Here is a 16,371-nt window from a genome sequence, read left to right as displayed (position 1 = left end):
TACGTACAAGTCACAGATCACAATAAGAACCTATTCAGGCTCGAAATCTCAAAAGGACATCGATAACAAAAAAGTCCACTTCAAATCAAACTTAGAAAATTCTAAAACCTTCAAAATGCCAACTCTCCACATTACGCGCCGAAACGCTCCCAGACCATCCGATACTCAACCCGAACGTACGCCCAAGCCCAGAATCATCATTCAAAGCTATTAGAACTTTTAAATTCCGATTCCAATGTTGTTTACTCAAACGTCAAAACTTGGTCAACTCTTCCAACTTAAAGCTTCCGAATTGAGAATTATCCTTCCAAATCAACTCCGAACTTCCCGAAATTCGAAACCCACTACACGTACAAGTCATAATATACATGAAATGAAGCTACTCAAGGCCTCAAACCGCCGAACGAGATGCTAGAGCTCAACACGACAGGTCGGATCGCTACAACGAAGGTAGCCATGGAAAATTGGTGGAGATTTGTCATGTATGATGACAAGAAAATCGTTTGGAGAAAAAAAAATTAAGGATGGTGATGGTTCTTGGGTTATTTTTCCTTATTCGTGTTGAAATCATATGAAAGATGAAAAAAGACATATCAGAAAGAGATGGCAACGAGAGGTGGAAAAGGAGTACAGGGAGATAGAATAAATAGGGAATTAGATTATTTTCATTTTGAGCTTTGGCTATACAATGCTAATTTTTTTGGGGAATGCCTTTGTCAAACATGATCTAAGGTAAAAGATTTGCCAATTTTTACTATATGTTGTCACCCAATGTCAATTTCCCAATCAAATTAAGGTGTTTAATTTGGTCATACGTGTGTACTATTATTTGATATTAAATTCAACTTAGTGTTTGATTAGATTATTTCAACTTCAACTTGAATAGAGAATTTGAAGTTGAAAACCTATCTTTTAAAGAATATTCCAAATGATATTAATCAGCATGATCTAAGGTCTTTCAAAATGAAGAGCACGTCGTGATCTTTTCTCATTCCGTCACCGGAAGTTCGCCTGCTAACCTTCTATTAAAAAATATGGATTTGGCTCACCTCCAGTTTAGTAATCCTCCAGTTCCACCAGTGCAAATCTAGTTTAATGACATCTGTCCATTTTTAGAATTAGGGTCATGATTTATTAGACTAAACAATCCCTTAACCCTTGTTAAACTAAAAAATCGTTTGGTGAGTTAGTAACAAGTTGGAAAGAGAAAACACCTATCCGAAAATTTCGTTAGGAATTTCATTATGGTTGGGAAGAATGAAATTTATTCTTGACCCTTGTTTTAACTTTATTTATTCTTCACATTAACTTCAACAAAAAAAAATGCAATTGTCAAGTACAAGAAACACAATATAGCAAAAGCCTAAACCCAAAAAACCATCGGAATTGAATTGACGCAAACGTTCTCTCCTCTCTCTACTTTCTCTCTCTAGTGTCTTCATGCTAGCTTAGGGCAGCCATGGCTGCTGCGAGCTCTCCCCAGCCTGTTGCTGTGGGAGAGACAATCCAAAACACCATATAAACTCATCCAAATCATAATACCAAACAATCATATGCATCGCGGCTTGGAGGGAAACAATCTGCCGCAAAATCGTCAAAACAGGAGCTATGTCCAGTAACGTTTGAACATGGTGAACCTACTGTGGAATTCACCATTGAAGAGTTGAATGCATTCACCATTGAAGAAGGGCTACATCAAGCAGTCATCCTCAAGTTTTCGTATGGGAAGCTAGATATTCAGGAATTACGACAGCTTATTCCTAAACAATTCGATATCAAAGGCTACTGTAACGTGGGACAACTTGAATATCGACATATATTGGTAAGGTGTGATCTATTTGATGATTTTGTTCAGGTTCTATCAAGAACTACTGGATATGTTAAAGCAAAAGGAGATGAATATTTCTTCAGGACATTCCCATGGACGATAGGATTTAATCCACGTGAAGAAACCTCAAGAACAGTCGTTTGGATCTCAATGCCTGATCTTCCTGCTAATTAATTTATTTGCAAAGAAATCCTTAATGTCTATAGCTTCAGCAGTAGGTAAGCCTTTAGCAGTGGACAAAGCGACACAAGATCGAACGCGACCAAGTACGGCTAGGGTTAGGTGTTGCTAGACCTACTTGATAAACATCCCAAGAAAGTTAAGATTAATATTGTTGATGTAAAGTCAGGAAAAACTATTGAACATTATCAAGAGATTGTGTATGACAATCTTCCAAAATATTGTTCATGTTGCAAACATCAAGGGCATGATGAAAGATCATGTCGTTGGAGGATCGAGAATAATAAGGTAGATGTAGTTGTTGTGGATGAACGGGAAGGTCTGGGTAGTCTGGATAAATTACAAGGTGATGCGCGAGATTTTCTTAATGCCAAAAGACGTGGACAACTGGAAGTTGAAGCAGCAGAAGAAAATTTAGCTGCACAGCAGGCTACACTAATTGAAGGAGGAAAACAACTTGCTATTCAGAATAATTTAGTTAATCAAGCTGCTATGGAGAATACTGCATGTGATATTTTAAAGCTTGACAAGGGTCCACATCCACCCTCTCGAGATGTGCCTGCCAGGATAGCTTTAGCAAGGCTGTCCAATGTTGTAAATCCAATTGTGCAAGCTTATGACAAGCTTGCTAGTGCTGCAGCCATTTTATCAGTTGGCACAGGTTCAAAGGGTGACGTTGATGGTGTTGAGGAAGGTAATCCCTATAATAAAAATCATATTGATCCTAATAGCAAGTTAGTGAATCAGGAGATGCAACAAACTGGAGAGAACACAGTGTTGGAGTATGCAGCAGCTACAGGTTCAAAAAGTGATCATGTTGTGATTGCTACGCAAGTAGTTGATCGAGATGGTGAGGCCGCTCAAGTAAATACTAAGGCAGGTAGTGATCGAGGTAATGTAGGGCAGGATGGTAAGGCTCCACATGTTTTAAATGAAGAAGAGGTTCATAATTTAGGCAATAAAGTTTCTAGGCAAAGTGCAGCACCAGGGGTCTGCAATTATGGTGAAACCCAAACTTTGGAGCAGACGAGAGAGGAAATAAGGGCGAGTTGTTGGAAGATAAGACTGGTAATCTAAAGGTTGATGATAAGGGTAACGATCAAAACAAAAAAGGAGAAGGTTGGAACGTGATAACCCCCAGAAAATCTCCTACAAAGAAAGGGCTGTCACCAAAACAACAGACCCAAGGTGTTAGACCAAAGGACACTATCATTGTGTCCAACGCAAATTCCTTCGAGATTCTTGCAGCTTCTGGAGATTTTGGAGGTGATGCAACTTGTCAAAGTGGTAATGTGTTATCTAAGGATTTAGCAATATGTTCCAACAACGACAAAGAAGGGCAGGACAATGACAATTTGGCTAAGGATAGTGATGTTCGATCAAATGCCCCAATGAAAAATGTGGTGGGGAAAATCCGGGCAAGCAAGCACATAGCTCAAATGTTCCAACATTACATTTTTCAAGCCCTCATGTGGAGCAAATTATTAGAGAAGCCCAAAATGCAATGATGGTCAATAATATGGTTAATCAACCATTGGTTACATTGAACACATCCGTCTTTGAAGTACCATCACAATCGTTTGAGTCTTGTGGTAAACATGGTGGTGATCAAGGATCGATGGTGCTATCCACAGGAAACAACAATGAGATTATTAAAGCAAATTTGAGGGAGATGGCAATTAATTCTAAGCTATGGGCTGACCAACATGAATACGATGATGAAGAAGATTTGGGGTTGATTTTGTAGAGAATTCTTCTGATAATGGGGAGAGATGTAGTGGTGATGAGGAGATGGTATCGGTAGTGTCACCAACCTTTCCAAAAGTTGGCAGTTCCTCCAAGATTAATGCTAAAGCTCCTGATTTCATCCCCAACTATGAGCAACAACATAAAGGAACAAATAACACTAAAGCTAGGTCAATGGGAGAGGCAGTAGCAATGCAATCTGGGCAGCAGCAGCAGCATAATCCAACGACTTCAGCTGGTGTTAATGCTGAATCTGGGCAGCAGCAATTTAATGCAAACACGCCAGGAACTGATGGACAGCAGCAACAGGAAATAAGGGTACCAAGCATCTCGTTGGAGGACAGAAAGTTGCTCGATGCATTGGTAAGTTCCATATCCCTAAACCCTCTAAATACACCTCATGTTGCTAGCACCGGAAGGGTGACTAAAACCAGTAATAAAGGGCAAAGCAAGGCAGTCTTGGTCACTAAAGAAGAGGGAAATGCTTTGGTGTCTCAAGATCTTGTTCAGGGCATGCCAAATCCTTTAAACTTGGGGAGAGATGTTTATGAAGAAGGTGAGGAAGATGCAATGTTACAACAGTGCCAGGCAGAGGCAACAAAGAAAGGTGATCTATCACCAATGCATAGTGGACAAAGCAAGAAATCTCATACAAGGGACAAAAGTTGGGACGGCAAGGTAAATGAAGATGCAAACATAAGGCGACTTCCGATGAGAGTTGCCAAACAAAAACAGGCCATCCAAACTACATCCACAAAGTCCAATCGTTCAATGAAGAAAGCATGAATTTTGAAGATATTTTGAAAAGGGTTGATGAAGAATACAACAGTTTACAAATTGAAGATTTCACAACATTAGAGAAGAAGGAGCATTACTGCTATTCCTACATTTTCTTATTCTACCATCACATTAGCATAGTTTTATGTAACATCATCACAGAGTATGTTATAAATTCTGTGATGATCATAGAATATTTAGTTCTAGCTAGTTCTTTCTCGTTTCATGCTTGCTAGTAGATGAGACTTTTTATGCCGCATTAGGATTAGTAAGGTAAGGTTTAGCCCAGTTTGTGTTGCTCTAGTCCTATGCCTTTGCAAAGATATCCAAATGGCTATGAGATCATATGCCCTCGTGAGACTTTGCCGGCAGCTACCCCATGATTCCTCTACATGAGGCTGCCATAAGGGCAATGTGAGGCGCAGAGGAGTGATTATATAGCCAAGGCATAGAGGCAACACTACTGGTGCTATTGTCCCCCTTATTTGTACTCTTTCTATGTGGTTCTTTTTTTTTTCTTTTTATCAATAAAACTATCCCTAGGCACCTGCCTAGTGGATTTGCTTAAAAAAAAAAGAAACACAATATAGTACACTTCTTTGGTTTCTTAGAAATAAAATTGGTGTAAGAACCAAAAAAACTGTTATGGCACCTACTAAAATAATATTCCATTTGAACGATTTGGGATTTGTAGAGAAGAAAGTTTAAAGATTTAGAGATTTGAATCATGAAAAAATAAAAATAAAAAATCCATGAAAAAGGGCTTAATCATTACCAGTAAAAGTTACTCCCTCCGTTCCAGTTTATGTGAACCTATTTCCTTTTTGGTCCGTTCCAATAAGAACAACCCCTGTAACGACCCGGCCGGTCGTTTTTGGAAATTACGCCCCGATCCCCCATTAACTGTTTCCCCTAAGTTCATTTCTGCTATTTTGGTTTGCCGGGACGTTTGGTTTTGAGTTTCGGAGAGTTTTGGGACACTTAGTCCCTAAACGAGAGCTTAAGTGTTGAAAAATGGTCCGTAGTCGGAACAGTGTGAAGACGACCTCGGAATGGAAATCCGATGGTTCCGTTAGCTAAGTTAGGTGATTTCGGGGTTGGGAGCATGTTCGAAATGTATTTAAGAAGTCCGTAGCTCATTTAGGCTTGAAATGCCGGAGTTTGTATTTTTGAAGTTTCTGGTCCGATAGTGAGTTTTTGATCCAAGGGTCGAATTGGAATTCCGGAAGTTACAGTAGTTCCGTCATGTCATTTGGGATGTGTGTGCAAAATTTCAGGCCATTCGGACGAGGTTTGGTTAGGTTTTTGATCGAAAGCGTGTTTGGTTGGAATTTGAGGTTCTTAGACTTGAATCTTTGATTAATTCGGGTTTCCGGTGTTGTTTTAGGTGTTTTAAGGATTGCTCCAAGTTCGAATAAGGTATTAGGTGGTATTGGTGCTTTTGGTTGAGGTCCCGGGGCCTCTGGATGATTTCGGGTGGTTAACGGAAAATTTTGAAGTTGAATGAATTGCTGAAGGTTCTGTCATCTGGTATTTCCGCTTCTGCGGCTTGGGAAGCGCAGAAGCGGAGCCGCAGAAGCAGCTAGACCACCGCAGGAGCAAAATTCGAGTGCTTCTTCAGTTTCCGCAGGTGCGGAAGTTTAACCGCAGAAGCGGTTACGCACCTGCGAGATGGTAGTCACAGATGCGGTCCTTGGAATTTTGTTTGAAACCGTAAAAGCGGTAATGAATCCGCATAAGAGGCAACCGCAGGTGCGGTGAAGGGCCGCAGAAGCGGAAATCTTGACTTTAATGAAGAACCGCTGAAGCGGCTCGTGGTCCGAAGAAGCGGGACCGCAGAAGTGGTCCCTTGTCCGCAGAAGCGGAAACCCCTGGACAGAAATAGAGATGTCGAGGGTTTGAGTTCATAAGTTGCAAAAATCAATTGAGAGCTCGGTTCAAGGCGATTCTGAGTGGGATTTGAAGTGAAGATCACTGGGTAACGTTTCTTTGGTCCCTTCTTGTTGTATTTCATCATTATATAGTTAAATCCACCATTAGAATTCGAATTCAAGGTCAAAATTGGGAAAAATTGGAAGAAACTTCATAGACCTAATTATTGAGTTTTGAGTGGGCAATTGACCTCCGGTTTGGAAGATTTTTATATGGTTAGACTCGTGAGAGTAAGAGGGTTCTGAAAATGTGAAAATTATTTGATTCTGAGACATTGGCCTGGGGGGCATTTTGGTTATTTTATCTATTTTCGCGCCCTAGCTTTAACTTTAATAGTGGAATCAGTTGTTTGCAATATTATTTACGATATGTAATTGAATTGAATAGATTTGGGCCATTTGGAGTCAGATACTCGTGGCAAAGGCGTGGTTTCTATTGATATTGAGCCGGTTCGAGGTAAGTGGCTTGTCTAACCTTGTGTGGAGGACCTTTCCCCTTAGGATTTGTTATTTGTTGTTTGACTGTCTGGTACGCGAGGTGACGAGCGCGTACTTGAGCCAATTGTTGAAAAATCCGGTTTTCTTAAGATATTGAGATTGAGTTCCTTTCATATTTGCTTTATTCTATTTGCAATTACAACCTGTGCTAGATTAGAAGCATGTTTAGTTGATTTAACTTGCCTAATTGCTTAAGTTGCCTTGACTGTACTACGTGAAGCATGCTAGGCCAGTACTACCTGTTGCTTGTCTTTTGTACTTCGTTTCCGTGTACCTTCTGGTTGTGATTGCGCATTTACATTGGGACTACGGATGTGGGATTCCGGTAGCTTCCCCCCTTGTTTGTTTACTTTGGGACTGCGGGTTCTATTCCCGATAGATCCCCCCTGCACTTTAACTTTGGGACTGCGGGTTAGATTCCCGATAGATCCCCCTGCACTTTTACTTTGGGACTGCGGGTTCGATTCCCGATAGATCCCCCTGCACATTGATGGTTGGACTACGGGACGGTATCCCGGGAGATCCTTCGGATGTACACATATGATGGACTACGGGACGGTATCCCGGGAGATCCAGTGGACAGTTGAGGAAAAAGGGGCTACGGGACGGTATCCTGGGAGACCGTCATTGTTATCATTGGTATTGAGCTGTGTTTATTCTGTACTCGTGTAGTTGTTATGGCCTCGTTGACTTGTCTTATCTCACTGTTGTACTTATTATATCTGTCAGATTTTATACTATTAAATTATTATTATTGTTATATTTTGTCTCAGTAGGGCCCTGACCTTCCTCGTCACTACCCAACCGAGGTTAGGCTTGGCACTTACTGAGTACCGCTGTGGTGTACTCATGCCCTTCCTGCGCATGTTTTTCATGTGCAGATCATCCAGGTACCTCCACTCAGGCACACTATCAGTGAGGCAGGAGGACTACGGAGACTTCGAGGTAGATCTGTTGCGTCCGCAGACCGACGAGTCTCCCTCTTATTCTATCTTTAGTACTTAGTTTTCCTTCTTTCGGTTGTTAGAAATTCTGGAGTTTGGAACCTTTACTATACACTTCTGTAGCCTGTGTTGCTCGTGAGTTTCCGGGTTTTGGGAATTGTCTAGACTTGTGATATTGAGTTATACTTGCCAAGTGGCATTCAGTACAGTTTTCTTTAGATATTTGATTTGATTTTCTCTATTTTTCCGCAATTATTATATTTCCGCAAATGTTAGCTTACCTGGTCATGGGGACCAGGTGCCGTCATGACATGTTCACGGTTGGTGAACTAGGGTCGTGACAACCCCTTTCTAAATTTGGAAATAATTTAGCTTAAACTTACTATCTACCCTTAATGAGAAACTTTTATAACCACACAAATACTCTGGGCCCCTTTTTAACTTGTTTAGGACCACAAATTCTAAAAGTTTTTATTTTTTCTTAAACTCCGTGCCCAGTCAAACAAGTTCACATAAATTGGAATGGAAGGAGTATCAAAATGGCGAGATTCTCGCATAGCAAAAAGAGAAACTTTCAGAAACCACTATGTTTTAGTGGTTATTAGCTAGTTGTAGCTACCATTTACTATATTACTTCCTATAGCTATGTTTTTAGGTTTTTTAGAGTGTATTCGATGTATTTAAGCTACTGTATTCATGAATACAGTAGCATTTCTAGGCGTGAAACAGGGGATTACAGCTAGACAAATATTTGTGTTCGACTGTATTCGACTATATTCACGGCGTGAAACAAGGGATTACAGCTAGATAGATTATTGTATTCGACTGTATTCACGATATGTATATGTGAATACAGTAACGTAAATAGCGCAATTTATAGTCTATTCAGTTGTTTTTAAATGGAAAGTGAATCAATTAACATAATAGAGTCCTAATATAACTCAACAAACTCAATTATAACACAGAAAATTTTTATTTCCAGTTATAAAAAAGATGCTCAACCGAAAAACACCCCCAAAAACATGCAATCTTCAGAGAAAATATGCTGAATATTTTTCCCAGCCGATAAATACAACAAAAATAGAGCAATTTAAATACATATATACATCTGAATATATAAATTATATTAATTAAAAAATATATGAATGCATTCATGGAATACAACGAGACAGTGAATACAATGAAATACATGGAATACAGCGAGATACATTGAAATACATTGAAATATATTAACAGAAAATTCAAGTTGCTCAGCCCCAAACTCTGTCGTCTTCGTTCAAGAACAACCCTAATGTCGTTCCCTTTTCTTGGGGTGGCGACTGGAGGTTGTTAATGGAGTGGGCTGCTATCAGCTTTCAATTTGGAATTCAATGATGATGATCCTCTCTTAGGAAGGTGGGCAGATGATCAGGTTTGTGAGGGGTGGAGTGCTAGGCGTTCTTGGAGAAGGGGAATGGGAAGGACGGGTGCTGCTCTCTCAAGAAGGAGGAGATCTATCCTCTATTGAAGAGAATGAGAACGAGATGAGGCTGCTGGTGGGTGAGTGATTGGGGGTGGGCAGCTTTTGTAGGGGTCCTCGGCTGAAGCTTTTGGTTAGGGATAGGAGAAATTTGAGTGGAGAGAGAAACATAAGGGATAATTTCACATAAATACAACTCACACACCTGACTTGCAACATAATAGCCTAGATACCACTTTGCAAATCTATAGCCAAAAATAATAGGTTAATTCCCGAAAGACAGCTCATTTCACACAATCAACTACGGTTATTGCTCCCTCTTTATACAACCAGTTGTTTTCATTCACTTGATTTTCTTTGATTATTAAGCATTTGATAAAAAAATGCAAATCAGCCACAATTCAACTCAAAAAATTCTGAATAATACATATTATCTGAAGGTAAGAAATTCAAACACTTTTATGCGCAATTGCTGAAGCAATCCAACAGGATAAAAGAAAAATAAAAACTAGGTAAATGAATTGTAGAATCCCTCCAACGAGTACAAAATCTTTTTCATACGCACATACACAAAAAAAAAGAAGAGAAGGAAGTGTCAAACTTCTATAGAGGCCTCTTACACACTGACAATGTATATACATCCTTATAAACTGAAAAAATATATAATTATACAATATTATACACAAATATACACATTTATACACAATTATACAATACTGCATAAGTGTATATAAACACCACTTATACAATATTTCCACTAGAAACATAGAATGTCCAACATTAAACTTACTATAAATAATGTATTAACTTGTATAAACATATATAATAGTGTATAAGAGGTGTTTGTATATCCATATACACAATTATACACTATTATACAGTGTTGATACAAACTGTTACATAGTTATGAATTTTTATCCAAGCTTCAAGTTGTAGTAGAAGGTATTGGATGATTCAACTCGTCAATAGGTTAACAATTTTGCGCCAACGATTCGGAATTCAACACACAGATAAGATACACCCAATTTCAGATTCGAGACTTCAAGGTCATAATAATAATGACCAGAACTTCAAATTTCAAATCTTCCAAAATTAGTGCTTATTTTTTTGTGCAAACCAAGTTTGAGAGCTATTTATTTTCAGATCTGTGTGTATTTTTATTTTTCTTTCAAAAATCTTCAATATTCTTCTACTTGCCACCATGGACGACGGAGTAGGAGTCCGAGTCTTCTTCGAGCCATTGATGGCAGAACTACGTAGGGGGTAGAGGAGGGGGATCGGAATAGCGGGGGCTAGGTTAAGAGAGGATGAGGGATCTATGTGGGTTAGAAAGAAAGAAGCGAGAGGCGATGAGAGAGAATTTGGTGTGCTGGGAATGAAGAAAGAAGAAAATAATAAAAACCCTAAAAGTGTTTCTTTAATAATGGGCTAAAGCCTGAAAAGTTTCTTTCAAGTTATGTACAACATGGGCTAAATAGGGTAAGAGCTTCAAATCTGGGCCATTTTCGGTTGGGCTGTTAGGCCAAGTGACAAGGGCCGTAATTCTTTCGAAAAATAATACAAAGCTTATTTTATGGCTTAAGGGTAGGAGGTAACCATAAATAGATATTTGGCTATAAAAAATCAAAAGGTAGCTATGGAATACAATTTTTTAAAAGGGTATTTATTTAAAATAAATAAGGTATGCTATAGGAGGTAACTAATCCTAGCAAAAATGCTAATTATAAGGAAGGGATAAAAGAGAAGGCTTCTTTTAGTTTTAACCATAGTTTACGGGTTGGTTTAGACAAATAGAATATTGAATAAATGTCATTAAACTGGATGTGCATTGGTGGAACTGGAGGATTACTAAACTGGAGACGAGCCAAATCCAAAAATAAGATAGTATATTAAACCACATGAAACTGCCCCCTTGATCAACCTAAATCTTCTCGTCAAAAGGGATATAATTTGCATTTGTAAGGTTTATAAACTTCAAAGAGATTTTTAGTATATGAAGAAAAATGGGAGAGCTTAGCTAACTAAAATTGGGGGGAAAAAGAAGAAAAGAAAAACTTACTCAGGATAGTATAAAGTAATCTATTAAAGAATTTAAACTGCAAGGTTTATGAACTTCGAGGTTGATTTCATTTTCCGTTATAATCAGATGGAATCATTTCTGTGGCGCTTCCCTAGTTAATTATTTTACTTAATTTGCTTCATTTGTACGTAAACCCTAGTTGGGGATAATAACGAATTAAGCTCCACCTTGCTAAGGAAAATGAAGTAAAAAAGATCCGAGTACTATTTCTAGACATTATAAAATGTATTCAGTTTTCATGGAATTCATATTGTACAGGACAAAGAAGTTCTCTCGCAACATTAAGATTGGACACAAGAGGAGATCAAAGTGTTAATTAATTCATATATTCAATTCACTAATTGTCCTAGCCAAAAATTTATTTGGAATAAACACCCGGTCCATGATAAGTATCTACAAGAAAAAGAAGGAGTAACAAGTATATGTAATCGAAGAAAATACTAATGTATGGCTACTTACGATAGAAGAAAATCAATTAAATTTGCATTAATTAGTAGAATCCACTTATTTTGGATGATAAAAAACAAAAAGATCACTGCAGCCTGTAACGAGAGAGCTCCAAACTTTAACCAAAAAAAAATAATCAAGAATCTATACTGTAGTAAAGTAACCAAAAAGGAAAAAAAAGAATTATACTTTAAGAAAATTCATTCTACACCTTTCCCCATTTTTTATTTTCCTCCAAATTTGGTCAAAACTAGAGACATTTTCCTGCATATCCAGCATTTCTGAATAGTGCCTGCTTTATCTCTTCTGCATTTGTAAATTCTCTCTGCTCCATTTCCTATCATCAGCACCAAAACCATTTTGAAATGATTCATCAACAATAACAAAAACAACAAATTCAGTGATTTTTCACAAATAAGGTCTGAGGAGGGTAAGATATACGCAGTCTTACCCCTATCCTGGAAGGGCGGAGAGATCATTTTCGATAGATCCTCGGCTCGAGAAAAGATGGAAATAAGTAATGGCAACAACTAGCAACAACAAGAAGATAAAAATAAGACTGAAGCCAAGAAAGTGGTTAAACTCTAGGTAGTAATAGCAATCTATAAATAAAAGGATATCATATTAACACTAATATACTAGCGAACTGAGTAAGATAAAGAGAAACGCTCGACTGCCTACTAGCCTTCTACCCTAATCTTCGGCATCCACACCCTCCTATCTGGGGTCATGTCCTCAGTCAGCTCTAGCTGCGCCAGTTCCGCCTAATCACCTCTCCCCAAGACTTTTTAGGCATACCTCTACCCTCCTGATACCCACCAAGGCTAACCCCATGGGGCTTTTATGCTTCTCCTCTACATTCCTGAACCATCTCAACCTCGCTTCCCGCATCTTATCCTCCACAGGGGCCATTCTCACCTTATCCGGAATAACTTTATCCTAATCTTATCTAACCTAGTATGCCCACACATCCACCTTAATATCCTTATCTTAGCTACTTTCATCTTCTGGGTGAGGGTTCTTGGTAGGCCAACACTCTGCTCCATACAACATAATCGGTCTAACTACTATCTTGTAGAAGTTACCTTTAAGTTTCAGCGGCACATTCTTATCACACAAGACGTCGGAAGCGAGCCTCCACTTCATCTATCCTGCTCCGATGCGATACGTGACATCCTTAACAATCTTTCCGTTACATTGTATTATAAATTCAAGGTACTTGAAACTTTCTCTCTTGGGTATGACTTGTGTATGAAGCTTCACACACATGTCCGCTTCCTGGGTAACTTCACTAAACTTGCACTCCAAATACTTTGTCTAGGTCCTGCTCATCTTGAAACCTTTAGACTCAAGAATTTGTTTCCAAACCTCCAGTCTGTCGTCAACACCTCCCCGTGTCTTCTCAATCAGAACTATATCATATGCAAATAACATATACCATGGCACCTTCCCTTGAATATATCGCTTCAATGCGTCCATCGCCAAGGAAAACAAAAACGGGCTAAGGGCTGATCTCTGATGCAACCCCATCACAACCGGGAAGTATTCTGAGTCTCCTCTCGTTATCCTCACCCGTGTCTTAACTCCATCATACATCATATCCTTAATCACTCTAATATATGCTACAAGCACACCTTTAGCCTCTAACACCTCCATGGAACATCTCTCGGAACTTTGTCGTATGTTTTCTCTAGGTCAATGAACACCATATGCAAGTCCTTCATCATAGTCCTATACTGCTCCACTATTCTTCTCACCAGATGAATGGCTTCCGTATTCGAATGACCCGACATGAAACCGAATTGGTTTTTGAAAATAGACATACCCATCCCTACCCTCCTTTCTACCACCCTCTCCCAAACTTTCATCGTATGACTTAGCAGCTTGATACCCTTATAATTATTGCAATTCTGGATATCACCCTTGTTCTTGTACAATGGAATCATCGTACTCCACCTCCATTCTTCAGGCATCCTCTTTGTCCTAAAAATAATATTGAACAACACAGAGAGCCATCCAAGCCTACCTTATCCGCACTCTTCTAGAATTCCACCGGGATCTCGTCTGGCCCGATCGCTCAACCCCTGCTCATCCTACGCATCGCCTCCTCGACCTCCCCACACTTATGTGCCTACAGTATCCAAAGTCCCGATGACTCTGGGATTGCTCCAGATCACCCAACATAATATCCATAATCCCCCCATCATTCAGAAGTTTAGAGAAGTATGACTACCACCTCCGTGTAATCTGTGTGTCATCTATCAGTACTCTACCCTCCTCGTCTTTTATACACTTCACTTGATCCAGATAACGAGCCTTCATTTCTCTCATTTTGGCCAGCATATACAGCTTTTTATCCCTGCTTGTCTCCCTAACCTCTTCATACAAACGTCCAAACGTCGTAGTCTTAGCCATAGTGACCGTTAATTTTGCCTCCTTCTTAGTCTTCTGATACCACTCCCTGTTGGTCCTCTTCTCTACCTCGTCTATGCTCTCTACTAGATTCAAGTATGCCGCTTTCTTGGCTTTCACTTTACCTTGGACCTATTCATTCCACCACCAGTCCCCTTTGCGGCCACCAGAGAAACCCTCGAGACCCCTAATACCTCTCTCGCAGCTTCTCTAATACAGTTAACTATCATGGTCCACATACAACTCGAGTTTCCACTACTCTATTAAGCCTCCATAGCCAGTAACTTCTCCCCCAAAACCTAAGCTTTTTCCTTAGCTAAGGTACCCCACCTGATCCTAGGTAGACCAGGCACAACTCTCTTTTCCTTATCCGCATGATCGCCAGGTCCATAACTAATAGCCTATGTTGGGTCGTGAGATTCTCACTCGGGATGACCTTAGAGTTTGTGCATAAACCCCTATCACACATCCTGAGAAGTAGATAATCAATTTGGGTCTTGGCCAGTGTACTCTGGAACAAGTTACCGACCACCAAATCAAAGGCTTTAGCACAATCCAACGGCGAAGTTCCTCCTATTCCTCCTCTGTTCCTGTCTCCAAAACCGAAGCCGCCATGTACACCGTCATGACCCCCAGACGACGCCCCAATATGACCATTAAAATCTCCTCATATGATAAGCTTCTCGGTGTGTGGAATTCCCCCCACCAACCCAGCTAAGTCCTCCCAGAAGCACCTTTTCACCTCCTCGGCCAAACCCACTTGAGGCACATAAGCACTAATTACGTTCAAAGTAAACCCTCCCACAACTATCTTAATAGCCACCATCCTGTCATCACCCTGATAACCTCTACCATTGGCTCTCTAAGATCTCTATCAACTAAGATGCCTACCCATTCTTCCCCCTCAACCCTCTCGAGTACTACAACTTATACCCGTCTGCCTCCTGTGCCTTAGTACCGACCCACCTAGTCTCCTGGACACATACTATGTTGATCCTCCTCTTCTGGAGAATCTTTAAACTTCCATGTCAAAGTCCCTATGTTCTAGGATCCAATTCTCAGCCTAGAGGCTCCCCTACTCTCCTTGCGACTGTACATCACATCACCAAATTAAATTATTTCTTCAAGATAGAAGAATTTCTTCTTTCCACATAACAAATCTACATATATAGGGCATGTTTTTTGTAGGTACCAGTTATCAATATCTGTAATACTTGTGAAATATTAAAAAATTTATTTGATCAATATTTTAAGCGAAAAGATGGTTTTTACCGAGAAATCTTTAACTTTTTTCTACGTGAAACTTGTCTCCAACACAACTTATTTGTAAGTACACTTTTCAGCTTTAACTGAATATTGTTCAAACGCTATTATAACTTATTTCACTCTCAAAGAGATCGGAATGATGAAAGAATCACCGAGAACTCATTTATGTTTAAAGATTTCATAAAAACTTTTAAAGTTAAAAGTAGGTAATATTTGAATTTTGTACCTCAGAGCAAGAAGCTTGCATTGCAAAATCAGTGAAACAGCTGATAACACACTGTTGAGTCTCTAGACCTAAGGCGTCTAGTGTGGTCAATGTTGATAGCAAAAGATCAGACTTTCCTGCACAAGTAATCTCCAACCTTGTATCAATACTCCTCCTTTCCACATCAAACTGCAATATAATACATGATTTAGTTTAGAGTCAGTGGGTTTAAAATAAGTAAAATCTAATTTTTTTTTTTTTTTTTTTTTTTTTTTTGTTGCACATAAATATATAGTTCGAACCGAGAGTAGTGGGTCTAGTTCAGTTCACAAAACTAGCCTTAAATCTGTCTACGTCCGTATAAGTAGAGAGTGAGGAAGGGGGATCTTTTAGCAAATGAAAGCTCACCTTAGGTGAATTTCGGACAAACATTTCGATGGGCTTTTCATTCATGAAAATGCTCATCAAGCTTAGTTGATTTGGCCCTAGTTCCATTTCTTCTTGCAAATTGTTGATTTTCGCAAGAAGCTCCTTCGTGTAGTTGATGGTGTCCCCAACGATTGACGTTCTATCCATCTGAAAAGGTCAAATATATATA

The 16,371-nt window shown here is 39.4% G+C and overlaps 1 protein-coding gene across 2 annotated transcripts in view; it reads right to left on the bottom strand.

Annotated features, from left to right (window-relative positions):
- Positions 11,933–16,371, bottom strand: part of LOC109235513 (transcription factor bHLH93-like) — a 5,347-nt gene continuing 908 nt past the window's right edge. Inside the window, exons 2-5 of one of the 2 annotated variants that reach the window (XM_019401657.1) lie at positions 16,182–16,349; positions 15,795–15,962; positions 12,342–12,420; positions 11,933–12,227 (exon numbers count right to left, since the gene is read on the bottom strand). In XM_019401657.1, coding sequence (XP_019257202.1) covers positions 12,115–12,227; positions 12,342–12,420; positions 15,795–15,962; positions 16,182–16,349 — 528 coding nt within the window. In that variant the 3' untranslated portion in view covers positions 11,933–12,114. The remainder of the gene's footprint in view (positions 12,228–12,341; positions 12,421–15,794; positions 15,963–16,181; positions 16,350–16,371) is intronic. The other variant, XM_019401658.1, reaches the window with a different exon arrangement.

The sequence above is a fragment of the Nicotiana attenuata genome, chromosome 12 (genome assembly GCF_001879085.1).
Source record: "Nicotiana attenuata strain UT chromosome 12, NIATTr2, whole genome shotgun sequence".
Taxonomy (NCBI): Eukaryota; Viridiplantae; Streptophyta; class Magnoliopsida; order Solanales; family Solanaceae; genus Nicotiana; species Nicotiana attenuata.
This window is presented reverse-complemented; position numbering and strand designations above follow the sequence as displayed.